Source organism: Elephas maximus, chromosome 6 (genome assembly GCF_024166365.1).
Source record: "Elephas maximus indicus isolate mEleMax1 chromosome 6, mEleMax1 primary haplotype, whole genome shotgun sequence".
Taxonomy (NCBI): Eukaryota; Metazoa; Chordata; class Mammalia; order Proboscidea; family Elephantidae; genus Elephas; species Elephas maximus.
Genome location: NC_064824.1, coordinates 95,033,615 through 95,060,781, shown reverse-complemented (window position 1 = coordinate 95,060,781; position 27,167 = coordinate 95,033,615). Strand labels below are relative to the sequence as shown.

General features: G+C 38.7%; 1 protein-coding gene across 1 annotated transcript in view; it reads right to left on the bottom strand.

The window, feature by feature from the left end:
- CCDC150 (coiled-coil domain containing 150) overlaps positions 1-27,167 on the bottom strand; it is a 90,116-nt gene that overhangs the window by 19,661 nt on the left and 43,288 nt on the right. Inside the window, exons 15-21 of the mRNA XM_049888911.1 lie at positions 26,573-26,656; positions 22,933-23,040; positions 21,590-21,652; positions 14,858-14,986; positions 4,201-4,370; positions 3,023-3,116; positions 2,023-2,192 (exon numbers count right to left, since the gene is read on the bottom strand). Coding sequence (XP_049744868.1) covers positions 2,023-2,192; positions 3,023-3,116; positions 4,201-4,370; positions 14,858-14,986; positions 21,590-21,652; positions 22,933-23,040; positions 26,573-26,656 — 818 coding nt within the window. The remainder of the gene's footprint in view (positions 1-2,022; positions 2,193-3,022; positions 3,117-4,200; positions 4,371-14,857; positions 14,987-21,589; positions 21,653-22,932; positions 23,041-26,572; positions 26,657-27,167) is intronic.

Here is a 27,167-nt window from a genome sequence, read left to right as displayed (position 1 = left end):
GGGAGACATATAAAGGGAAAAAACCATTATTTGTTTTTGTACAGTATCTTGATTTTCTTAATACAATAACCCTATAATTTGCCTTTAAATTTACTGTGTTCATTACAGCAAAGTAATTAAGACTGAGTTTTGGAGTCAGCCTACTGCTGCCTGGATCCAAATCCCAGCTCTAACGAGATGTGTGATCTTGGGTATGGTATACCATCTTTACATGCCTGTTTGCTTATCTGTAAAATGGGAATAATAACAGTACCCACCATCACTGGGTCAAATATGGAAATAAGACACAAAGGAAATAGCACATGTGCAGTGCTTAGCACAGTACCCAACACATTGTGAGTACATAATAAATGCTAGCTGCTATCATCATCATCATAATTGTCATCATCATCATTTAGTCCTAAAAATTCTAATTTCCTCTCTTCTCAAGCCTCTTCTCGCCCTGCCCCATACATGATACTCCTATTTTCTTCTAAGGAAAATATTAGACCATCCAACATCAGCTCCCTTAACAGCCCCTCTGAATAGTCATCCATTTTCTTCTATTTCCCTCTGGGCTTAAAGGAAAAAATGTTCAACCTCACTTTCAATAACTCTTCTATATACACTCTCTTTTTTTATTCTCCAGTTCAACTGGTTTATTTGTCCAGTTCCTCCCATCCTAAAAATGAAAGGAGCAGAGTAACTTTCCTCACGCTATGCCCTGAGCTGCCATCCAATCTTCTCTCCCATTACGAATGTCCTCCTTGTCTGCCGTTCCTCATCAATCTCTGACTAACTCCTTGTTATCATCTACAGTCACAGAAATTGGCCATCTGGAGGATTATCAGTAGACACTAGTTGCAAAATCCAATGGCTTTTTCTTTGGACCTATTCCCTTTGACTCTCTGCAGCATCTGACTCACTCATTTTTGCCCCCTGATTCTTTCTATAACTTCCTATATGCTCCTTCTCTGGCCCCTGTACCTTCATCCTAATGTAGTGAATTCCCAAAGTTCTGACCTTGGCTCTCTCTCCATACTTCTCCCATGGAAGTCTAACCCACGCCAAGGCTTTAACTCCCACCTTTATAGAGATGAACTCCAAAACTCTTTTCAGAACTAGTCCTACAATTCTAATAGTCTACTAAATAATTCCACCTCAAACTCAACATGTTGAAAACATAACCTCCCAAACTTTGCTTTTTCTTCCTGTGTGTGTACTAATAAGTATAATTTTGTGTATAATTTCAAGAGGTCCCTAGGTCGCAGGTAAAGAAGCATCATTCATCTTTAATGATAATACCAACTATTATAAGCAGTGGCATAAATGTAAATTCTCAACCTCCAAGCAAATGTTGCAAGGAGACCTCTGACTTCACCTCATCCTTTTCCTACAAATGAGCTTGCCGAGAAATTTTTGGCAGTAATGGGAGAGACTTCATCTGGTGGTCACCTAGAGAATTTTTAAGGTTTGGAACAACTAACAATTGTCTAAACCGTAACTACCTAAGCTGGTTTTGAAAGGTTTTCAAATGACAATAACAACTACTATATAAACACAACTTTGTTTCAACCAATATTGAGTAGCCTTGAGCTAGTAACATTTCACCAGACTATAAAATTTGCACAGATCATATATATGAAAAATACCCTCTTTCTGATCCAGCTTTCACCTTTCTCCTATATCAACGTATTCACTAATGGAAAAGAATAAAGAGCCATGCACGCGTTCTATTTCCAAAGCTTGGCAGAAACATGTAAGTGTCCCTTCCAACCAGTATCTTTAAAATTTGGCCTACTTTCACGTAAGAAGAAGCTTGGTACTAGATGAGGGAAGAGCTGGAAAGGAGAGCCAAATGAGTATACCTCAGCCAGCTAGTATCTGCTGCTGCTCAGCCAAGCCAGTTCCTTAACATGGTTCTGCTGGGAGTACTATTCCAAAGTAGAAAAAAAAAAAGGGTTTAACTAGCTAATGTGAATGAGCCAAACTTACTCTCACAGAGGTTCTTCCCTAATTTCACTGTGACTACACTGCCCTTACTTGAAAGTTTCCAAATTCTGTTGCTCAAGCTCTTTGCTTTCCAATTTCTCTTGAATGTGATCAAGCTTTGCTTGCAGATGATTATTTGTCTGGAGAGATTGTTCTAGGCTCATGGCCAGTTTTCTGTTGTCTTCTCTAGCTATATCTAGAGCTTTTTGTAGAGGCTCCATCTGAAAGAGAGAAAAGTGTTTCAAACTCCCCTGTAAGAGAAACAAGAGTCCATAACACTGTACATTCATTCCTTTCACTGTATCAAGTAATACTGAAACAACAGTTAGTTGGAACCAGAATCAAAAACTCCAGATGCCTGAAATATATATGTGAGAACTTATTACAGACATTGCTTAGGAGACTCTTTGAAGGCAATTAGGAAGGATATGCTCAATTGGTCACTAGAGAGCTATGCAAAACAGAGTTAATTTATCCTAATTAAAAAAAATTTTTAACTAGTTAAAACTTCCCTCCTTGATCCTCTGACCTTCTGGTCCCACTTCCCAAGGAGAGAAGAACTGACAAATGTTCCTTGTATAATCTTACAGAAAAAGCTTATTTATATGAAAAATCCATGTGTATTTTATGTGGGTGTGTGTGTATGTATAAAATATATTCATGCCTGTGCATAAACCCACACACATACCTGTGTATGTCTCCTTATTAATTGTGGGATCACTCTAGCTACTTCTGACTGAGTTAAAAGTTATTTTCTAAGTTCTTTAAGTTCTACAATCATTTATGCATTGATATATGAAAAGGACATAGACCATGTGAGACGAAGAGAATTAAGCATAATTGTGGCTCTGGCTTGCCAATAAGTGACCTCACTATAAAACTCCAGGCCCGTTTCCCATTTGCAAATATGTCACTGTCCAAAACTAAGACTTGAATGAAGGAGAAATTTACCTGATTGTTTCACATAATTTTTTCAAAACCGTAGCGTAAACCAATATCCCAATAAAACCCAAAATCTCAACGTTACCATCTTTAGAAACCTGGCTTCTACCTCACTGCTGTGCTGGGCGTCCACAACCAGCATTCTGGCCTGCCACTGGTCCACTTCTGCTTCCAGCTTCTGCACCCTCTGTTGATTTAGAGCCCTAAAAATGGGAAGCACAAAAGAGTGTTATAGAAAAGAATCATCCAGGCATGGGATGCCTGAGAATTACAGGACACTCTTCTGAGAAGCTAGTAGTGTCAAACGTAGTAGCCTACAGATGCTCAGAATATCTCAGAGTTGCAAATGACCATTAGTAGCCTCAGCTTCAGGTTAAGACGCTAGGGCTCGTAGGAATTACATAACTTGTCTCATCCATGATTCAATTTGCCTTGATACATTAGACTCTCAATATGTGTTGCTTATTTATGGGCTAGTACTTTTATACTAGTAAGAATATATCACTAGTAAAAAAACCGTATCACCTCCACATGGATTGGTTTGCTGTTGAGAATTTTGCTTCTAAATATAACAGCTACCTAGAATTTTATTGTGATGGAAATCAATATTTTTAAAACCATTCCCCTTGACTTTTTTTTTTAATTCAAAGACAATACATATTCACACTGTAGAAAATAAAGAAACCCACAATGAAGAAAAAAAAATTTACTTGTTCTCCCACAGTATAGAGGCAATATGCACCACCAATACACACATTACATTTTTAAAGGCCGTATTAAACTCAGAGCACCTGTTCTATAACCTCAAGGGAAAAGTTGTACATAATCTTTGAAACTAATTCAAAGGAGTTAACTTATAAAGCTTGGCTAGACATAGTTCTCAGAATTATTCAACTAAAATAATTCTTAATCTTGAAATAGGATACTAACAAATGGATAATTAATTCAAACTGAAGTAGGCATTTATCTTCAAGTATCTTGACAATTACTATTCTGTAGGCCCAAGGGCAGAATTAGGTTTAAATGGTAAGGAAAAAAGCAAGGGCAAAACAGCAATATATTAGATGAATTTCTAGGATACATAGTCCCTCACATCACTAGAAAAATTTTAAATTTTTGAAAATCATGTTCGTTTCCAATCTGAGATCACCCCTAACTTGCTAATTCTTTAAATATTTCCTACTAGTCTTTCACAAAGGAAGATACAAAGTGACTTCATTTCCTGACTGCACACTGCTCCTTAGTATAATGCAGTAATGTCAAGGACAGAAGAATAATCTCAGGTACCTTTCTTTCTTGAGGCCTGCGATCTCTGAGTCCCTCCGCCCAAGCTCCATTTGTACTTTTTCCAGAGCACCTTGCATCTTACTGTGAGAAGCCAGCACATTCTCCAACATGATTGTAACTTTGCAGTTGTCTTCCTTGGCCTCTGCTAATTGTCGCTGAAAGTTTCCCACCTAATTGGAAATGAAACAAGGCAAAGATATTTGATCCTTTCTGATCACTCTTACTCTGCTTCCGAGTCCCACTGCTCCTAGGAAAGAGTACAGAACCCTGGCAGGATAGAATGCAAAGACGAAAAATTAAAACTATGTATTATCTTTCAAAAAAAATTTTTTTTTTAATTATCTTTATTTTGTTTCTTAAGTTATTGTGACTTTGAGAAAAAGAAACCTAGGCTGCAGATTCTACAGAGAACTCTGCAGTGCTTCCCAACCATTGTCATGTCAAGCACGTATACAGACTGCAGACACTGCGATCAACAACTTCTTGGGTCCTGAGGTGGTTCCAGACTGTCCATCTCTGGTCCTGCCCATCTGTTTTGTGATGGGGGCAGAAATGGGGGCACCCATCTGAAACCCATCAGAATTACCTGAAGATAAAAGACTCTAGGAGAAAGTGGAAGCTGCTGAAGTATGAGGTAACCTGCAGCCCTCTTCAGAGAGGTAAAATTTAGCACCTGCTCTCTAGGAAACATTTGGGATGTTTAAAATGCTAGTGGTAGTAGCATCAGAACCTGTCTAACTTCAGGTGGGATAATGAGAATCACCATCAGCACAAAGCTGATACCCATGAAGTGGGGGCCAGACATACCACCATTCTTCAAGCCTTTTTACCAATTCTGACACCAGCCATCCCTCCCAAAGCACTCTCTACTTCTCTGCTGGGTTTGATAATTCGTTGCAATAACCACACAGAACTCACAGACTATTTTTATTGTTAAGTAGTTTATTGGAGCCCTGGTGGTGTAGTGGTTAAGAGCTTGGCTGCTAAAAGTTGGTGGTTTGAATCCACCAGCCACTCCTTGGAAACCCTATGAGACAGTTCTACTCTGTCCTATAGGGTCGCTATGGGTCAGAATTGACTTAACGGCAATGGGTTTGGTTTTTTAACAGGGTACAACCCGTCATTAGCATCAACAGGGTACAGCTCGTGATCAGGATCGAAAGGCTACAACTCAGGATCAGGAAACACGTAGGCAAAGTCTGGAAGGGTCCCCCGAAGTGGAGAGCACATCCCTCCCTTCTTTAGTGCAGGACAACTCTTAGCTCCTTTTGGGTGTGCAAGCAAGCAAGGCTTTTTCTCTGCCGTGCACACCCCTTCTCAACCATGCAGATCTTCTCTCAGTACCCGCAGGACAGGCCTTCACTAGTTCCCTTCATTATAGAAACATAATACAGTGGGCTGAGAAGAGGCCTGTCCTAAGGGGGCCAGGGGGAGGCCTGTCCTGAGGGGGCTGAATGGGGGCCTGCTCAGCTGAGAGGGGGCGTGCACAGCAGACAGAAGGGTCTACTTGCTTCCACAGTTGGCCGAGAAAGGCTGAGAGACTCGTCCTGCCCTGAAGAAGGGAAGGATGTGTTCTCCTCCTCAGAGGAGACATCCATACTTTGCACACATGCTTCCTGATTCTGATCCTGAGTTGTAGCCTGTTGATCCTGACCCTAAACTGTGCTCTGTTACCTCCTTAATAAGCCACTTCACTGAAGTATGGTGTGTACTTTTTTTTTTTTATTATTATCGTGCTTCACAGGAAAGTTTAAGACCAAATGAGTTTCTCGTTAAACAATACAGGAATTGTTTTGTGACACCCTTTGCCAACCCCCCGATGTGTCAATACTCTCACCTTCTTGACTTGGAATTCCCCATTTCCATTCATCCAGTTTTCTTGTTCCTTCTGTTTTTGGTTTTGGGATCATGTGCCCATTTAGTCTCATATACATGGTTGAACTACATGTGTTACTGTTTATTTTATAGGCCTGTCTAATCTTTGGCTGAAGAGTGAACTTCAGGAGTGACTTCAGTCCTGAGTTTAAAGGGTGTCTGGGGGCCGTACTCTCAGAGTTTCTCCAGACTCTGTCAGATCAATAAGTCTGGTCTTTTTTTTGTGAGTTTGAATTTTCTTCTACATTTTTCTCCTGCTCTGACCAGTACCCTCTATTGTGATCCCAGTCAGAGCAGTTAGTAGAGGTAGCTGGGTACGATCTAGTTATGCTGGACTCAGTCTGGTGGAGGCTGTGGTAGTTGTGGTCCATTAGTCCTATGGACTAATCTTTCCCTTGTTTCTTTGGTTTTCTTCATTCTCCTTTGCTCCAGGCATGGTAGGACCAGTAGATGTATCTTAGATGGCCACCTACAAGGCTTTAAGACCACAGACGCTACTCCCTAAAGTAGGATGTAGAACAACTTATAACCTATGTTACGCCAGTTGTACTAGATGTCCCGCAAGACCATGGTCCCCAGTCCTCAGCCCAGTAACTCAGTTCCTCAGGGAGTTTGGTTGTGTCTATGAATCTTCTACAACTTTGCCTTGGTCAAGTTGTGCTGATTTCCCTAGTATTGTGTACTGTCTTTCCCTTCACCAAAGTTACCACTTATCTATTGTCTATTTAGTATTTTTCCCTCCCTACCCTTCCCCTCCCTCGTACCCATCAAAGATTGTTTCTTTCTGTATGTGAACATTTTCATGTGTTTTTATAATAGTGGTCTCATACAGTATTTGTCCTCTTGTGATTGACTTATTTCACTCACATAATGCCTTCTAGATTCATCCATGTTGTAAGATGTTTTGCAGACTCATTGTTATTCTTTATTGGTGCATAGTATTCCATTGTGCATACGTACCATAGTTTGTTTATCCATTCATCTGTTGATGGGCACTTAGGTTTCCATCTTTTTGCTATTGTGAATAATGCTGCCAATGAATCTAGGTGTGCATATGTTTATTTGCGTGATGGCTCTTATTTCTCTAGGATATTCTCCTAGGCTGGAGCCCTGGTGGCACAGTGGTTAAGAGCTACTGTGAGCAATGGCTGTTAACCGAAAGGTTTGCAGTTTGAATCTGCCACCTGCTCCTTGGAAACCCTATGGGGCAGTTCTTCTCTGTCCTATAGGGTTGCTATGAGTCAGAACTGACTTGATGGCAACGGGTTTGGTTTGGTTTTTGGTATACTCCTAGGGAGTGAGAAATATGGTATTTCTATTTCTAGCTTTCTAAGGAAGTGTCATGTTGTTTTGCAAAACGGTTGTTATCATTTTGCATTTCCACCAGCAGTCATAAGAATTCCAATCTCCCCAAAGCCTCTGCGATATTTGTTATTTTCTGTTTTTTTTTTTTTTTTCAATTTGTGCCAGTAATATCGGGGTGAGATTGTATGTCATTGTGGTTTTGATTTGCATTTTTTTTTTTTTAATGGCTAGTGATCACGAGCATTTCCTCATGTGTATGTTGGCCACCTGAATGTCTTCTTTGGTCAAGTGTCTGTTCATACTTTCCCAATTTTTTAACTGGATTGTCTTTTTGTTGTAAAGGTGTTGGATTTTCCTATAGATTTTAGAGATTAGACCTTTGTCGGACATGTCATAGTCAAAAATTTTTTCCCAGTCTATAGGTTTTCTTTTTACTCTCATTCAGTTCCATTGGTCAATGTGTCTCTCATTGTACCAGTACCAGGCTATTTTGACTACTACTGTAGCTGTATAGCAGGTTCTACAGTCAGATAGTGCCAGGCCTCCTACTTTGTTCTTATTCTCCAATAATGCTTTACTTATCTGGGGCCTCTTTCCTTTCCATATCAAGTTAATGGTTAATTTTTTCCATCTTGTTAAATAATTCTATTGGTGTTCGGATCAGGATTCCACTGTATTTGTAGATTGCTTTGGGTAGAATTGACATTTTCACAATGTTAAGTTTACTTATCCATGAGCATCGTATATTTTTCCATTTATATAGGTCTCTGTTAGTTTCTTGCAGTACTGTATTGTAGCTTTCTTTGTACAGGTCTTTTATGTCCCTGGTTAGATTTATTCCTAAGTATTTTATTTTTTAGGGGCTATTATAAATGGTATTGCGATGGCACTGGATTGGCTTTCCTTTCATATTTCTCTTCATTGGTGTATTGGAATCCAACTAATTTTTATATGTTTATCTTGTATCCTGCTACTCTGCTGAATCTTTCTATTAGTTCTCATGGTTTTCTTATGGAGTCTTTTGGGTTCTCTATCGTTTGTGAATAGGGATAGTTTCACTTCTTCCTTACCAATTTGGATGCACTTATTTCTTTTTTCCTGCCTTACTGCTCTAGCTAGGACTTTCCGCACGATGTTAAAATGGAGTGGTGATAAAGGGCATCCTTGTCTTGTTCTCATTCTCAGAGAAAATGTTTTCAGCCTCTCTCTGCTGAGAGTGATGTTGGCTGTTGGTTTTGTATAGAAGCCCTTTATTACGTTGAGGAATTTCCTTCTATTCCTACCTTATTGAGTTTTTATCAGGAATGGGTGTCGGACTTTATCAAATGCCTTTCTGCGTTGATTGAGATGATCATGTGATTCTTTTGTTTTATTTATGTGCTGGATTATGTTGATTGATTTTCTAGTGAACCATCCTTGCATACCTGGTATGAATCCACTTGGTTGTGGGGTTTTTTTTTTTTTTTTTTTTTTTGATGTGATGCTGAATTGTATTGGCTAGAATTTTGCTGAGAATTTTTGCATCTATATTCACGACAGATATTGTTCTGTAATTTTCTTTTTTGTGTGTGTGGTGTCTTTGCCTGGTTTTGGTATCAGAGTTATGCTGGCTTCAAAGAACAAATTCGGAGTCCTTTTCTGTGTTCTAAAATAGTTTGAGCAGTACTGGTATGAGCTCTTCTCTGAATGTTTGGTAGAATTCTCCAGTGAAACCATCTGGGCCTGGGTTTTTTTTTGGGGGGGGAGCTTTTTTTTTATTACCTTTTTAATCTCTTACGAGTCTATTCAGATTTTCGACCTCAGTTTGTGTTAGTGTAAGTAGGTAGTTTGTTTCTAGAAATTTGTCCATTTCCTCTAGATTTTCAAATTCATTGGAGTACAGTTTTTCATAGTACTATGTTATGATCCTTTTTATTTCTGTTGGGTCTGTTGTAGTGTCCTCCCATTTCATTTCTTATTTGGGTTATTTGTGTCTTCTCCTGTTTTTCTTTTGTCAGTGTGCCCAATGGTTCATCGATTTTGCTGACTCTGTCAAAGAACCAATTTTTGGTTTTGTTGATTCTTTCTATTGTTTTTCTATTCTCTATTTCATTTTCTTTCTGCTCTGATCTTTATTTCCTTTCTTCTGGTGGCTGTAAGCTTCTTTTGCTATTCTCTTTCATTTGTTCAAGCTGTGTAGCTAATATTTTGATTTTGTCTCTTTTTTGATGTGTGCATCTATTGCTATAAATTGACCTCTAAGCACTGCCTTTGCTGTGTCCCAAAGGTTTTGGTATGATGTATTCTTATTCTCATTTGATTCTAGGAATTTTTTGACTCCATCTTTGATTTCTTCTATTACCCAGTGGTTTTTAAGCAAAGTGTTATTCAGTTTCCATGTTTTTTTTTTCCTTGTTCTTCTTGTTATTAATTTCTTTTATGGCATTGTGATCAGAGAAGATGCTTTGTATTATCTCAATGTTTTAGATTTTGTTGAGGGTTGCTTTGTGGCTTAAGATGTGGTCTATTCTGGAGAATATTTCATGTGTATTGGAAAGGAATGTATACTTTGCTGCTGTTGGATGGAATGCTCTACAGTGTCTATGAAGTCAAGTTGGTTGATTATGGCCTTTAGATCTTCCATATCTTTGCTGAGTTTCTTTCTTGATGTTCTGTCCTTTACTGAGAATGATATGAAGTCTCCTACTATTACCATGGAACTGTCAATTTTACTTTTCAGTTTTGTTAGAGTTTGTTTTGTGTAATTTAGAGCCTGTTGTTGGATGTATAGATATTTTTTATGGGTATGTCATCATGGTGGATTGTCCCTTTAATCATTACATAATGTTCTTCCTTGTCTTTTATGGTGGGTTTTGCTTTAAAGTCTATTTTATCTGAAATTAGTATTGCCACTCCTGCTTTTTTTTGGTGGCTGTTTGCTTGATATATTTTTTTCCATCCTCTGAGTTTTAATGTATTTGTTTCTAAGGTGTGTCTCTTGTAGACAGCATATTGATGGGCCATGTTTGTTCATCCATTCTGTCACTTTCTGTCTCTTCACTGGTGCATTTAATCCATTCAGGTTTAGCGTGGTTATCAATATGTGTGAGTTTACTGCTGTCATTTTGTAGTTTATTTATTTATTTACTTTTCATGGTGCTGATGTTTTCTTTGTTCCTTTTGTTCTCCTGTGCTGAGTTCTTATTGTTTGTGGAATATCTTTTCATTTATTTTGTTTTTGTGTTTGAGACTTTGTTTTTCTTCTTTACATTGATGAGCAGGTTTGTTAACTTTCTTTGTGGTTACCTTGAAATTTACCCCTATCTTCCTAAGTTTGAACCAGTCTTTTATTACTTGATTATCTTCTCCATTTGAAAGTTCTATACCTACACCATTTATCCTCCTCCCCCACAACCCTTTATTGTTCTTATGTTGTCATTTACAGATTGATGTCTCTGGTTCCCTGTTGTAAATCTTTTAGTTTAATCCTTGAAAATTCATTACCTAGGATGGTATCTGGCTGATGCTGTTCTGGGTTCTATGTTCAGGTTGTTGTCTGATGTTCTTGGTTCTCTAACTGAAGGACTCTCTTTAATATTTCTTGTAAGTTTGATTTGCTTTTTTACATATTTCCTCAATTTCTGTTTATCTGGAAATGTTCTAATTTCACCATCATATTCGAGCAAGAGTTTTGCAGGATGTATTATTCTTGTTTTTTTTTTTTTTTCTTTTGTTGTTTTATATATGTCATCCCATTGCCTTCTTCTCTACATGGTTTCTACCAAGTAATTTTTTGTTTTATTGTTTCTCCTTTGTATATGACTTTTTGTTTTTCTCAAACTGCCCTCAGGATTTTTTGTGTTTGGTTTTGGCGAGCGTGATTATGATATGTTTTGGTGACTTACTTTTGGGGTCTATCCTACGTGGGCTTCATTGACCTTGAATTGTCAGCTTTTCATCTTTCATGATATTAGGAAAGTTTTCTGTCAGTAAATCTTCAATGATCTTCTTTGTGCTTTCTATTTTCTCCTCGTTCTGGAACTCCGATCACACGCACATTTTTGGGCTTAACTGTGTCCCAAATAAGTCCTAGGTTTTCTTCATTCTTTTCTCTGATTTTTCCTCAAACAAAGTGCTATGCATGGATTTGTCTTCAATTTCACTGATGCTGTCTTCCACTGTTTCAAATTTGTTCCTAAAACTTTCAATTGCATTGTCCATTTCTGAAATCTCATTGTTTATCTTTTGGATTCCTAATTGCTGTCTTTGTATGTCTTTCTAATTGTTTATTTATTTTGATATTTTCCCTGTATTATTTTCCTGAATTCTTCCATTGCTTTGTCTTTTTTTTCCCTGATTTTGTCTGTATTTTTCAAGATTTTATTTTTTCCTTAGTTTTGTCTTTTTCCTTCACCTCTTTCCTAATCTCTTGGACAGCCCTGAATATTAGACTTGTGAATTTTCTACCAGGTAGTTAGTCCCAGTATCTTTTCTTCTACTGGAAGGTCATCTGGTGTTTCATTTTGGTAGCTTACTGGATCCAGCCTATCCTGTTTTTTTATGTTTTGATGTTGTCAGTTGTGTACAGGGTTGCTATGAGTCGGAATCGACTCGACAGCAGTGGGTTTTTTAGTTGTCTCCCAGACATTCAGGCATTATTTTGTTCGTTTATTGATTGTAGGTTTGTTTTTTTTATCCTGCTTTTTTGTTTTATTTGGTTATGTCAGGTGGGCATACTGGGAGTGTTCTGTTGCTTGCTTGTCTGGACACGATAGTTCTCACCACCTTGTCCAGGTGGGCAGGGCTGGTCATTCAGCTATGGTGCAGCAGAGCAGGTCCAGCAGGGGGGTGATGGGGCAGAGATGGGTCATTTGTCTGCGGCAGGGACCAGGGCTAGGGGGTGGGTCTGGGGTGGTGTGGCAGGGTGGAGTCAGAGGCCCAGAGGTCTGCACCAGTCCTGCATGAGGGTGTGTGTGGTGGTTGGCAGAATGGGGCCAGAAAGTGGTATGGGGTGGGGTCTGGCAGTCCGGAGGTCTGTGCTAGTCCTGCTGAGGTGCATGGTGCTCACCAGGGTGGGTCTTGAGGCAGCATGGGGCAGGGTTCGGGGGTCCAGGGGTCTGCACTGGTCCTGCTCAGGGTGTAGGGCTTCGTTGGGGGGGCAGTTTGGGACCAGATCCAGAGGTCCATGTCAGTCCTGCTTGGGGGCATGTTGCTCTGCCAGGTGGCGCTGAGGGATGGCATGGGGTGAGGTCTGGGGGTCCAGGGGTCTGGGCCAGTCCCGCTTGGCTGGGTGGGGCAGGGGGGCAGTGCAGGGTGGGGTCCAGGGACCATGCTGGTCCAGCTTGGGGGTGTGGCATTTGGCAGAGTGGCACCAGGGGTGCATTGGGGCAGGGGCTAAGGGTCTGTTCTGGTGCCAGTTGGAGATGCGGTGCTTCATAGGTGGTATAAAGAGGCAGGAGGGAAGGGAGAGGATGTGATGTGAGGAGCTAGGTGAGAGGGAGAAAGAGTAGATAGAAGGGAAAGAAACAAAAGCAAACAAAAATGGTGCCACGGCAGGAGCTGGCAGATGGGGGCAGGGCAGACCCAAGGAGACTGTGTGCTGGTAGCTGTCTAGCTGAGTCATGAGACACAGCCTGTGGAGAAGGGTGGAGGCAGTGCATGGGGCAAAGTGCACGGGAGAAAGGAAAGGAAGGAAGGGAAAGACAAGAAACAACAACAACAAAAAACAAAAACATAGCACTGAGGGAAACAGTTGTTGGGGGTAGGGTGCAGTGGGGGTGATGGTGAGCTGATGTTTCTCTTGCCAGGGCAGTGCAACACAGCCCATCAGGAAGGAGTGGAGGCAGTGCAGGGCACTAGGTAGGACGGAGAAGGAAGAGAAAGAAAGGGAATGGGGATAAAAGACTGTGCTAAGGGAGCCAGTGGGGGCAGAATGGACCATGGGCAGCAGTGAGCTGGTGTCTCTCCAGTTGAGCAACTGTGGGCCATTAGAAAGTGGCAGAGGCAGCATACAGGGCAGAAGAGTGAGTGGTGGGAAAGTGCATATATCTAGTTCCCAGGTGCTCTGTCTCCTGTTGGGAGCTCTGTGAAGTCACCTTCCTATACTCCCTGTCTGTGCTCCAAGATTGTGAAGCCATGCTGTGTTAGCTGGCATGAGACCTCCACTCTGTAGCTCTCCACGTTTTCTGTTTTCTGTCAGTCTCTTTTTCCATTTGGTGCTTGATCTAGTTCTTTATTCCTTCATTTGGTGCTTAGGGTTCTAAGATTGATGTTAGTTTTTTGGGTCTTTGCTACAGATGGACAGCATGGTGCTTCTGTCTATAGTGCCATGTTGGCTCCACCTCCCTGGTCTGTAGGTTCTGTGTGACTATTGCAATGAATTATTGAACCCAGCAGAGAGTGCCATGGGGAGGATGGCTGGTGTCAGAATTGATAAAAAGGTTGGAGAGTGGAGATATGTCTGAACTCTACCTCAGCCTTGGACTGATCTTGATTTAGATTATCCTCCCTGAAGTTAGACAGGTTCTGACAACACTACTACCATTTTACTGTATGGGACCTCTGTTCTCACTAAGCACACACACTGCTAAGTAAAAAGCACTTAGTAATTTTATTTAAAATGAAATTATAGTAATGCTATATGATGATAATAAAACATAACCAGACAGGTTATTGGAGTCCCTGGGTGGTGTAAATGGTTAATGTGCTAGGCTAGCAAAGCTGCTAAAGGAAAGGTTGGAGGTTTGAACCCACCCAGAGGCATTTCAGAAGAAAGGCCTGGTGATCTCCTTCTGAAAAATCAGTCACTGAAAACCCTATGGAGCACAGTTCTACTCTGACACAAATGGGGTTGCCATGAGTTAGAATTGCCTTGATGGCAACTTTTTTTTAGGCAAGCCATTATTACCCAGGTCAGATGTGTTTCAACAGAAAAAAGTAGGACTTTTACTTTAAGACAGAAAGTTCAAAAAGTATTGGGAATTAAATAATGTATTTTTAAGGGAAATATTTTAAAAGTATTCTAGAGTTACCTTTTCTTTGGGGAAAAAAAAAAATTCTCCCAAAGCCAACTCTTCAGACAGGGATTGGACTGGACAATGGGATAGAAAATGATACTGGTCAAGAGTGAGCTTCTTGGATCAAGGAGACATATGAGACTATGGGCAGCTCCTGTCTGGAGAGGAGATGAGAGAGCAGAGGGGTTCAGAAGCTGGCTGAATGGACCTGAAAATAGAGAGTGGAAGGAAGGAGTGTGCTGTCTCATTAAAGGGAGAGCAACTAGGATGATATAGCAAGGTGTATATAAATTTTTGTATGAGAGACTGACTTGATTTGTAAATTTTCACTTAAAGCACAATAAAAATGAAAAAAAAAAAAGGAAAAAAAATTCTCCTCTGATTAATCCTCCTTCTGTCTTACTAAGGGTAACATGAAATTAAAAAATACGGCTCATGAAAGATTTCTTAAGCAACAGATTCAGAGAAGACTGATGTCTTGCCTTCCTGTTTTCTCTTTCCTCCAGAGCCTCAAGGTCCCCTTTCAATTTCTGACTCTCTTTCAGGGCTGTATCACGGCACCTCACTGCTAGAGAGAGCTCCTCTTCATTCTTTTCAAGAATGGATTTCACCTTAGAAAAAAAGAAATGATACATAAATTTTCCAAAACACAATGAAGCAGTGATTAGAATAAGACACAGCAATTTATAAACCCAACTTAAAATGCTCCATTAAATGCTTATCCACTGCTATATATATATAAAATCAGCTTTATTAGCTGCTTATCCCTTTAAAGAAAACTACAAAACAACAAAAATATGTGTATAAATAATCATGGGCAAACCTAATATATTAATCAGTTTCCATGAAAGACTAGCACAAGGATAGGCAGAACAAGACTATGCAGGTGAGGTGTAAAATGGGGAAAAAATTGATTATCATAGAACTAGCCCTTTTTTGAAAACATATGCATGAGTTATTATAATAAAAACTAAGATGAATAAATATTGAATAACAGGAAGAAAGCAGTCTTACAGCAGAATGAATCCTAACTAGAAATATTAGAACTTTATATCCCTGAAACACTTTTAGAATATCCATTCAGTCATTTCAGATGATAAATGTACCATTTTAAATATTACTCTTTTTAACTTTTAATTTTGACATAATTATAGACACACAGGAGGTTGCAAAAATAGTACAAAGAGTCTCAGGTGCCCTTCACCCTGCTTCTTCTAGTGGTGACATCTGATATTGCTGTAGTACAGTATCAAAACCAAGAAATTGACATTGGTGCATTACTGTTAACTAGAGTAATTAGACTACAGAACTTATTTTGTCCTCTTTTTAATTAATTTTTTTCATTGTAGTAAAAATACATGTAACAAAACATTTGCCAGTTAAACAATTTTTGTATGTATAACTCAGTGCCACCATTAGTCTGTCAGTTTGTCGTATTGTGATGGCTTGCTGCTACTGTGATGCTGGAAGCTATGCCACCCATATTTCAAATACCAGCAGGGTCACCCATGGTGGACAGGTTTAAGTGGAGCTTCCAGACATGTTGTAGCATGTATCAGGATTTCAGTTCTCTTGATGGCTGAGTAATATTCCATTGTATGTATGAACTCCATTTTGTTTAGCCATTTATCTGCTGATGGATATTTCAGTTGTTCCCACTTTTTGGCTATTGCAAATATGCTACAATGATCAGATTTGTTTGTGTTCCTGCTTTCAACTCTTTTGGGTTACATACCTAGGATTGAGATTACAGGGTCATATGACAGTTCTATGTTTAACTTTTTGAGGAACTGCCTCAGTTTTCCACAGTGTCTGTACCATTTTGCATTCTCACCAGCAAGGCAGGAGGGTTCCAGTTTCTCCACATCCTCACCAACACCTGTTATTTATTTATCTATTTATTTTTAAATCATAGCCATTCTAGTGGGGGGGGGGGGGGAGGTGGTATCTCTTTGTTGTTTTGATATGCATCTCTCTAATGACTAATGACTGAACTCATCTTTTCATGTGCCTGTTAGCCATTTGGTGAAATGTCTATTCAGGTCCTTTGCCCATTTTTCAATTGGGTTGTTTGTCTTTTGTTGTTAAGTTGTAGGGATTTAATATTCTGAATATTAAACCCCTATCCAATATATAATTCCCCCAAATTTTCTCCCACTCTGTAGGTTGTCTGTTCGCTTTGTTGATAAAGTCCTTTGATGAACAAAAAGTTTTTAATTTTTATGAGGGCCCATTTATCTATTTTGTCTTTTGCTGCTCCTGCTTTTGGTGTCATATCTAAGAATCCATTGTTAAAAACCAGGTACTAAAGCAATACCCTTATATTTTCTTTTAAGAGTTTTATGATTTTAGTTCTCACTTCTTAGGTCCTTGATCCATTTTGAATTAGTTTTTGTATATGTAGTGATGTATGGATCTAGCTTCATTCTTTTCCATGAGGAAATCCAGCTTTTCCAGCCCCATTTATTAAATAGGCTCTTCTTTCCCCATTGAATGGATTTAACATTCTTGTTAAAAATCAACTGACCGTACACAGGTACACACACACACAGGGTCGTATTCTATTGTATGGATGTATCACTATTTACTCATTCATCTGTTGATGAAGACTTGATTTTTTTCCAGTTTTGAGTTATTACAAATAGAGCTGCTGTGAACATTTGTGGACAAGTCTTTCATTTATCTTGGGTAAATACTTTGGAGTGGAAGGGCTAGGTCATATTGTGGTAGTATGCTTCACTTTTAAAGAAACTACCAACCTGTTTTCCAAATTGTGGTACGGTAATGGATTGAATTGTGTCCCCCAACTTGGCTAGGCCATGTGTGGTTGCCCTCCATTTTGTGATTTTCCTATGTGTTATAAATCATGATCTCTGCCTATGGTTAAAGAGGATTAGGGTGGGATATAACACCCTTGCTCAGATCACATCCCTGATCCAATGTAAAGGGATTTTCCCCTGGGGTGTGGCCTGCACCACCTTTTATCTCTCAAGAAATAAAAGGAAAGGGAAGCAAGCACAGAGTTGCGAACCTCATACCATCAAGAAAGCAACACCAGAAGCAGAGCACATCCTTTGGACCTAAGGTTCCTGCGCTGAGATGCTCCCAGACCAAGGGAAGACTGATGACCTTCCTCCTGAGCCGGTAGAGAGAGAAAGCCTTCCCCTAGAGCTGGCGCCCTGAAATCAGACTTTTAGCCTACTCAACTGTGAGAGAATAAACTTCTCTTTGTTAAAGCCATCCACCTATGGTATTTCTGTTATAGCAGCATTAGATGACTAAGACAGGTACCATTTTGCATTCCCTCCAGTAGTATATGAAAGTTCTAGTTGCTCCACATTCTTGCTAACACTTAGTGTGATCCATTTTTTAATTTCAGACATTTAAATAGATGTGTGGTAATATCACATGGTTGTTTTAATCTGCATTTCCTGAGTCACTGATGTTTAACATCTTTTCATTTACTATCCATATATCTTCTTTGAAGGAGCCCTGGTGGTGCAAATGGTTAAGCGCTTGGCAGCTAACTGAAAAGTTGGTGGTTTGAACTCACTCAGCAGTTCCGTGGGGGAAAGACCTGGTGATCTGCTTCCATAAAGATTACAGCCAACAAAACCCTATGGAGCAGTTCTACTCTGTCACATGGGGTCTATGAGTCAGAATCAACGAAATGGCACACAACAACATATCTTCTTTGGTGAAATATCAGTTCAAATATTTTGCACATCCTTTTTATTGGGTTGTTTTCTTACTAGTTTTCAGAGTTCTTTATAAATTCTGGAAACAAGGCCTTTATCAGATATGTAACTTGCAAATATTTTCGCCCAGTGTGTATCTTGTCTTTTCATTTTCTTAACAACGTCTTTGGAGAGCAGAAACTGTTAAATCTGATAAAGTTTCAGTTACAATTTTTTTTTTCTTTTATGGATCATGTTTTTTTTTTTTTTATGTCAAATCTAAGAAATCTTTGCCTACCCCAAGATCACAAAGATGTTCTCCAATATTTTCTTCTAGAACCATTCTGAGTTAATTTTTATATATGGTGTAAGTTCTTCTTTTTGGACATATGGATATCCAATTATCCAGCAGTTTGTTGAGCAGACCATTTTTTCCTCTACTTTTCACTTTTGGTGAAAATGGATTGCTTATAAAATTAATTATTTTGATAGGTAACACATTCACATTACTTTTAAGGTACAAAAGGGTAAAGTGAAAAACCTCCCAGCCACCCAGTTTCCTTCCTCAAAAATAATGTTGTCAGTTTTTATGATTCATTTTAGAGATATTCAATGCATATATGAGGGTAAGTCAAAAAGTACTGCTACAAAATCATTGAAAGCTTCATTAAATAAAAACATCAAAATGTGAAGCTACTGTTTCTCAACATATCCTCCATCTAGATCTATACACTTCTGAAGGCGGTGTTTCCATCTCTCTAACCCTTCCTTGAAGAATAACGCACTCTTGAATTTACACCCAATCAAAACCGGAGTTTTGGCATCCTCAAGGGACTCAAATTGCATTCCTTTTAAGTGTTCTTTGAGTTTGGGGAACAGAGAAAAGTCTGAAGGGGCAAGATCGGGGCTGTAGGATGGACAGAGTAAGGTTTCTCAACAAAATTCTCGTAGGACAGCCCTTGCTACCCCCAAAGAGTGAGCAGGTGCATTGCCGTGATGGAAAAAAATTCCTTGGTGCAGCTTTCCTGGTCTTTTTCTTACCAATGGCAGTTTTCAATTTTCTTAAAACTTCTTCATAGTAAGCCCCTGTGATCATCCTGTGTCCTTTGAGAAAATATATCAAGATTACCCCTCTGGAATCCCCAAAAAACGTTGCCATAACCTTCTAAGGGGTCTTCCCTCTCCTGGCTCATCTTTGAGGTCTTCTTGACCTTCTTCAAAATGCTTGATCCATCTAAAAACTGTTGTTTTATGTGGGGCAGTATTCCCATAAACTTCAAAGCTTCGATGATTTAGGAACATGTCCACTTGAGTTTTGTTAAAAATTTGATAATTAGCCCTGACCTCAAAATCCTTTTTTTTTCCCCATGACACAAAAAGTATCCTTTTTTTTGAAGGCACTCTAACGAGACTAAGAAAAGTGTATTACTGAAAAGAACCTGTCTGCAGCCATTCACTGTCAAAGACATGTTCTGTTTGGAATAAACCTGTGCATGTATGAACTGGAACTTCAGTGGTAATACTTTTTTACTTACCCTCGTATAAGTGACTACATACGTACATATTCTTTACATTCCCCTTTTGCATACAAATATAACTTACTATATTCTTCTGAACCTTGTTTTTTTTTAAACCTCATAATATATATATCTTTAAGCAGTATTCCAAACTGTGGATACCCTGTGATTTGTTTAGCTAGTCTCAGCGATGGAATTTTAGTTGCTTCCAGTCTTTTGCTATTAAGAAACAATAGTGCAATAACTAACCTTGTACAGAATAGTACAAACGATGTCAACTTATAGATTATGATAACCCACTGGATTTTGTCGCAGAAAAGTACAAAAGGAAGAACATAGTTTTTAAAATTTTATCACTGTTTACAAGATAAAACATGAAAATGCCACTAATAAAAATGTTTACAGAAAGGAGCTAAATAGCAGTCAACTCTAGAAGACAAACTATAGTATTTTCTGTTTTTAAATATCAAGTAAATATGGATGCTCTAGTAAGTTCCCTTTGGAAAATATTTACCAGTGTTCAAGTTCTTGGAACTTCTATTAGTGTTCTTGGGGCTTCTATTATAAAATCAGTCTTTACCCAAACATTTTAGCTCTAGTGTTAAGATTAGGTAGAAATTTTGAATTTTTAAGAAATCACAATTAAGATTTCATAAAATCTCAATGGTTACTGTTTAACTAAATCTGATTTTTTTATATGCAAAATAAAAATTATTTATGCAATAACCAGAATAATGGTTTTGATTTACATTGCCAGTTTTTCCCATTTGGGAAGAACCAAATTTATTTGTTGTTACTCATACCTCCAAGCATTATCTTTTTACTACTTTTATTCAATCTTGTATAAATCTGAAATTTCCTTAAGACTGAATTTGTGGTCTTCACTTACCAAATCTCGCTTAGAAAAATTAGGCGATCCATCTCTTATTACTGGTCTTGAGGCAAGAATATCTATTTTGCCTTCCAGTCTTCCCTCCATAGTTTTAATAGCATTCAAAAGAGTCTTCAGAGAGATTCTAGAGTCTCCAATCTCCTGAGAAGATTTCATTGAAGGCAGGGTAGGTGCAAAGCTCACCCGGCGTGTAGAGTTTGGAATAACACTGGGCAAACCATCTGATGAAGTTCTTTCCCTTACATTGTTTACATGGGACCTAGGACTTTCAAGGAGTTTAGAAGACCCAGGCCTCTCTGGAGATTTCTTTTTTCTTGGAGGCATCACCATTAAACGCAATAAAATCAACTAAACTTAAAGTTATTTTTCAAGGAGTGCCTACTTTACTAGGAGAAACAACACAGGCAATGCTGAGTGAAGCACCAGTGGAAAATATACTTGAAAACGTGTTCCTTTGCTTTCAGAATGACGATATCATACTGTAAGGTGTGTCCTACTGAAGAAACAGACCTTAAACTAAACTCCCTGTAGGAAAGTGTATCTAACGGGGCCTCTTTTACCAACTTTGTGACCTCATCACTCATCAGTATAATCACGTGGTTAGAACCCTAGGAGTATTCCACTTGAAGACACATTCTAGTTCCTTGGTTACCAGCTGCCGTTGCATCAACTCTGACTCATGCAATCCCCTGTGTGTCAGAACAGAACTGTGCTCCATAGGTTTTCAATGGCTGATTTTTCCGACTTTGATCACCAGGTCTTTCTTCCAAGGAGCCTCTAGGTGGACTCAAACATCCAGCTTTTCTGTTAGCAACCGAGTGCATTAACCATTTGCACAATCTGGGGACTCCAGTTCCCTTGGTTACCAGGGGTATTTATATATATAAATCTTATAGACACAGGCTTATACTAAGACTTAAAGATTAACAAAAACCCAATTACATACATGGTACATTTGTAATTATTGAAATAAATTGCTTTTGGTTACACATTACTGAATTATTTTCTTTACTAAATGCCCTATTTGTGTAACTTCTTTATTTGTTGTTAAAATGCTATGTGACCTAAAAAAGGATATCAGCTTCAATAGCCACCAAGCTGACAAGTAAGCACCTTCATTACTAATACCTCTTTCAGATGATCTTCTGTCTGTTGCAGGTATACTTTGTTGGCACTGAGTTCTGAGTTTACCTATAATTAAAAAAAAAGTTTCTCACATCTGCCAACAATTTTTTAAGGCTCAATTCAATAAACCACTTTCCCTATGAAAGCATTTCTTGATGCTTCCAATTATAATGACATTCCCTATGAAAGCTCATAATATGATGTTTTTTTGAGAGGCCTAACTTTCTACTCTGTAATAGAGTTGCTTGAGTATATTCTTTTTTGGCCAAGGCAAAGTCATGAATGCTTGAATATATTCTTTACTCTCCAATTAAACATAAGCAAGTTAAATGTTCCAATCCTGCTTCAGGCATCTTTATGAATTCCTCTATAGTCTAGCAGAACCTTGCATACAGTGTTTTTAAAAATGTTTCTTGAATTTAAATGCGTTAAAAGAGAGAATATTAAACTTTGTGGGGTTGGACAGTGGGGGGTAAAGAATTTAACTTCGCTCAAATAATTTGGTCTTCGTGTTTGGTTCTTGAGAGAGAACTCTAAAACCTGGGAATTTCCCCAGTGTCTTCGATAAGTTCTCCAGGCCAAACCTGAGGGACTGGCCAGGCCAGAAAGACCACTACCTGATTATCAGCCAAGCTGGGGGCAGGTAGATGCCTCCCACACAACTCCATGCCCACATAATGAAGCCCAATAAAGACTCTGAACATGGAAGCTCCATAGGCTTCCTGTTTGGTGAAAGACATGGATGCATGTGGTACGGTAGCAAGTCCCTTTTGGGGACATGGAAGTTCCACACTGGGAATTCTCCCAGACCTTGCCCTGTTTCTCCACTTATATCCTTTTTTCTACAATAAAACTGTAATCATATGTATAGTACTTTTCTCAGTTCTTTGAGTCCTTTTAATGAATTATCAAACCTGAAGGGGTAATAGGAGCCAGGTGGTCAGAAGAGGGGCTCTGGAGACCCAAGTTGATGGCTGGCATTCTGAAGGAGTAGTGGGAAACCTCTAAATTTGTAGCCAGCAGGTCAGAGGTGAGGGTGTCATGGGGATTCCCAAGCTTGCGGCTGCGTGAGGTCTTAGGCAGACCTGGTGGTCTGGAGGACTGTGCCCTTTAACTTGTGAGATCTGACCTAGCTCTAGTGGTTAGGGTCAGAGAAGAAGTGCTTCATGTGTAGCTGGTGTTAGAACAAAGTTGAATTGATTTGACTGATGCTTACAGTTTGGTGTCACAGAACGGGGACTTTTATTTTTCTACACAGACGGTAAAGAGGGGGAAAAGGAGTCAATTTCTTAAACACTAACTAAAACAATATAGAGGAAATCTGCTTTGGTAGATATTAATCACACCTGAGCATATTTGATCTCTAGTGCCTTATTCATCTTGCGTAGCTGGTCATTATGTAACCTGGTGTCAGTAAGGCAATGTAGTTGTTCTTCTAGCTGTTTAACTTTTGCCTAGGTGAAAAACAAATGAATAATAAATAAAGACTCATTAATGAAAACCCTACAGAACACACTTGTACTCTGACACACACGGGGTCACCATGAATTGGAACTGACTCAACAGCAGCTGGCAAATGGTATGTAGTATTACTTTGTGAGATATTACTCTAGTGTATCTATTTAACATATCCTCTTACACTTCTTTTTTCTTACACTGCTGGTAGGATTTTAAATAGATATAACCACTTCTAAAGATAAATTTCACAAAAATCGTGTAAGATATGTACATCCTAAAACCCAGTTATTCTACACCTATGACTTATATCTAGCCTAAGAGAATCTTTTATGTATAAGTACAAGGAGACATATATAAGAATTCATCATAGCAGCATTGATTGTAATTTTGGAAGCAACTGGAAACTACCTAAATATCCATCAACAGAAAAATGAATAAATAATTATGGCATATGTGATGGTTAAGGCTGTGTGTCAGTTTGGCTGGGCCATGATCCTCAGTGGTTTGGCAGTAATATAATGGTGTAGTCATCCTCCATGATTTGATCTGATGTGACTGTCAATCAGTTGTAAGGGGGATTTCCTCAGGGGTGTGGCCTGCATCCAATATATATATATGGATGTTCTGGCAAAGTTCGCTGCTCACCTCCTCTGGATCCTGCATCCACCTTGTCATCATCTGACCTACAGTTCTTGGAACTTGAGCCAACGCCTTGTTGTATTGCCCACCAATTTTGGGATTCATCAGTCTCCATGGCCTGTGAGCCAGCAGCCTGCCTTCTGACCTGCCAATCTTGGGTTTGTCAGCCCCTGAAGCTATGTGAGTCAGGAGAAGCCTCCAGTCTGACGCCTGACCCACGGACTTGAGACTTGCCAGCTTCTACAGCTGTGTGAGCCATTTCCTTGAGATAAATCTTTCTGTATATATATATATATGTATATATACATATATATATGTATATATGTATAGACACACACGTATATATACGTATATACATGTTTCACTGGTTCCGCTTCTCTAGAGAACACAGCCTAAGGCAGTATATTTATATAATAGAATACTATGTTGTTGTTGCGTGCCAACTAATCAATTCTGATTCAAAGTGATCCTATAGGACAGAGTAGAGCTGCCCCATAGGGTTTCCAATTACTGCTACATGTTTCTCCTGTTGAGTGGCTAGTGGGTTCAAACTGCTGACCTTTTGGTTAGCAGCTGAGTGCTTAACCACTGTACCACCAGAGCTCCTTAATGGAATACTATGCAACACTGAAAATAAAATGTGAGATAGCAGCTTGTGGCACTGCCAGTTTAAAAAAATACCTAAAATCCAGTATTTCTAACAAGTCAATTCTGAAAACACATCTTTTATCTTAAGATTCATATCTAATATTTTTAATACATTATAATCCAATTGAGAAAGAACACACAGCAGATTGTTATGTTTTAGTATGCAGCTCTTCCTTTAAATTCTCTTGCAAGAGTTATGTGCTATAAGAGCAGTTTTCTTAGGGCTGATGGAGTCAGTGCCTTTAGAATGTTCCAGTCCAAGGAATAACATGAAAGACAAGTGAATTAATAGTTTCAAAAGTGTTTCAGCTTTCAAAGACTATCAGAAATCTTAAGCCCTTATTATAGGAGTATAGACAGAAAAAAAAAAGGCATATATTTTCTTTAAGATTATGTAGATAACTTCTCTCAGATTATGTAGTACAGGTCTGAAAGGTCAGACAGATGACATCAGACCAATTCATAAATTTTAAGAGCATTCCATTCCCAGCCAAAATTTGGTTTTAAGTGTGCTATAAAAAAAAAAAAAAATTTTTTTTTTGTTTTTTTTTATGAGCATTTGGGATTTTGTTTTATATTTAAAAATACACTTCATTTCTCTCAGAAAAGCTAAAAGGTCAAAATCATGAGCCATAGTTTTTCATGGGATCATTAATTTCACAGAGGAGAAAATCCTTCCTGTGATAATCTGTATACCCAGCCTGTAATGCTGACTATCTTTCCCAGTAAGAACTAGATAAGAGAGGTATGCCTAACACCCTCATTTCACAGGTGAATAAGTTGAAAGCCAGGAAAATTAAGATTTATCCAAGGTTACAAAGTGTAGATGATTATATTTAAATGCACCATTGCCTCTGGAGAATATGAATTAAAAGCACACCAATAGTGAACAAATAACTTTATCTTTTTATTGGACTAGTAATACATCATTTCACAACCATGATCTATCAACTACCCTTCAGATGTCTGCTGCTTCTGGGCCCGATCTTGCAGGTAACCCCTTGAGCAGATGAGGATGAGGTTAATGCTGATGTGCTTGGCACAGCCTCTAATGAACTTATCAAATCAGCTCTATGGTAAAGCTTAATTGAGATTCACTTCATCCATTAGTCCAGTGGTCCTCAACTATGGTTGCATATTGCAATCACCTGAGAGGCTTTACAAACTTGATGTCTGGAACCTACTCTCTGAGATTCTAATAGCTCTGGGGTACAGCCTTGTCACGGAAATTTTCACCCTATATTTTATGAGGAAAGATTTTAAACATACAGAAAGGTTGAAAAAATTTTACTGTGAAAATGCGTTTACCCATCATCTAAATTCTACCATTTAAAATTTTACTATTCTTAGTTTATCACATATCTGTCGTTCACTGTATCCATCCATCAATCTATCGTTTTTCTTTCTTTTTTTAAAAAGATGCATTTCAAAGTAACTGGCAGACATCATACATTTCCTAGTATAGGGCTTTTTAAAAACTCCCCACATGATTCTAAAGTGCAGCCAAGGCTGAGAACCACTGATTTGGACTTCAATGTTTCCACTGGAGTTGCTTTAAAGCAGGGCTTTGAACTGGTTCATTCCAGTTTGAACCCCAGCTCAGAATTTACATTTCCACCCCAGATATACTGAATCAGAATCTACATTTTAACAAGACCCTCAGTGACTCTTATGGGTGGAAATGCAAATTCTCAGCAGGGTTCAAGCTGGAAAGAGCCAGTTCAAAGCCCTGGTTTAAGGCAGGCCTACCCATATAAGTGGCAGGAAGTATGACTCCATTTTAACCTAATCTGCTGTGTGGATTCCACAGGGACAAAAACCGCAGGTAGCAAAAGAATAATATCATATTCATCAGATCTGTCCTATTGCCTCTAAGTTCCAATTTCCCAGGTTATTGTTTTTCAAAACTGTTATAACAACTCAGCAAAAAAGAGATCATAGGCTCTCTACAATCTCAGTGAATGACCAAGCATAAAATAAATTACAATAAAGCGTCAAATAGTCACAGAATAGGTTTTGGCTTCACAGTTTCAGGCTTCATCATTATACTATAGGTATTTGAATAGATGTCAATTGGATTTTAATGAGGCAACAAACTTAGGGAGGTTCAGAGACTCATGGAAAGTTACAGAATCAGTACATGACAGAGCTAGGTCTTCTCAAAATCCATCAATATTTAGCTTGACAATTGGTATTAAAAAAAAAAAAAGTCAACGAAAATCAGAAAATAAGTGCTCATACCTGGAGTTTTCCCTTTTCATAGGCCAGTTTATTTTTACTATTAGCAATTTTTCCCAAGGCCTTTTCTACCTGCTGCTGGGCAAGCTGCTAAAGCAAGCACAGGTATTAGTACCTCTAGGCGTAGAAAGGAAAAACTATTTTCTTTTTTAGCAAGTATTTATACCTTTACTGTTTCTATAGTAACATAACCAAGATTCATATTTATTTCCTACTGCTGCCTCTTAGTTTTTCCCTAGATAACTTATGACGGTGCTAATATGCAACAGCCAGGGAGGCTGCTAGTGAAAGTACACGGGTGCCTTAAGAGTCCTAGAGCTTGTTCTTTGTATATTCTTTTTTGCTGTTACTGTTTTGTTATGTTAGTTTTTCCTTTGTAGTTGCAATCCAGCCCAGATGTGGGCTGGTTTGTCAGCAGATACAGATATAAAATTTGTGGAGCAATATACAGTTCTTTAAGAAAATGGTCATGACTACTTAGAGAGTAGGAAACACTTGAGTTACTGTAGTAAAAAGCACTTAAAAAATAAAAAAAAAAACCTCTCAAAAAACAAAAGAAATTGTTTTTGGGACTCAAACTCATTGCTTCATCAAACAC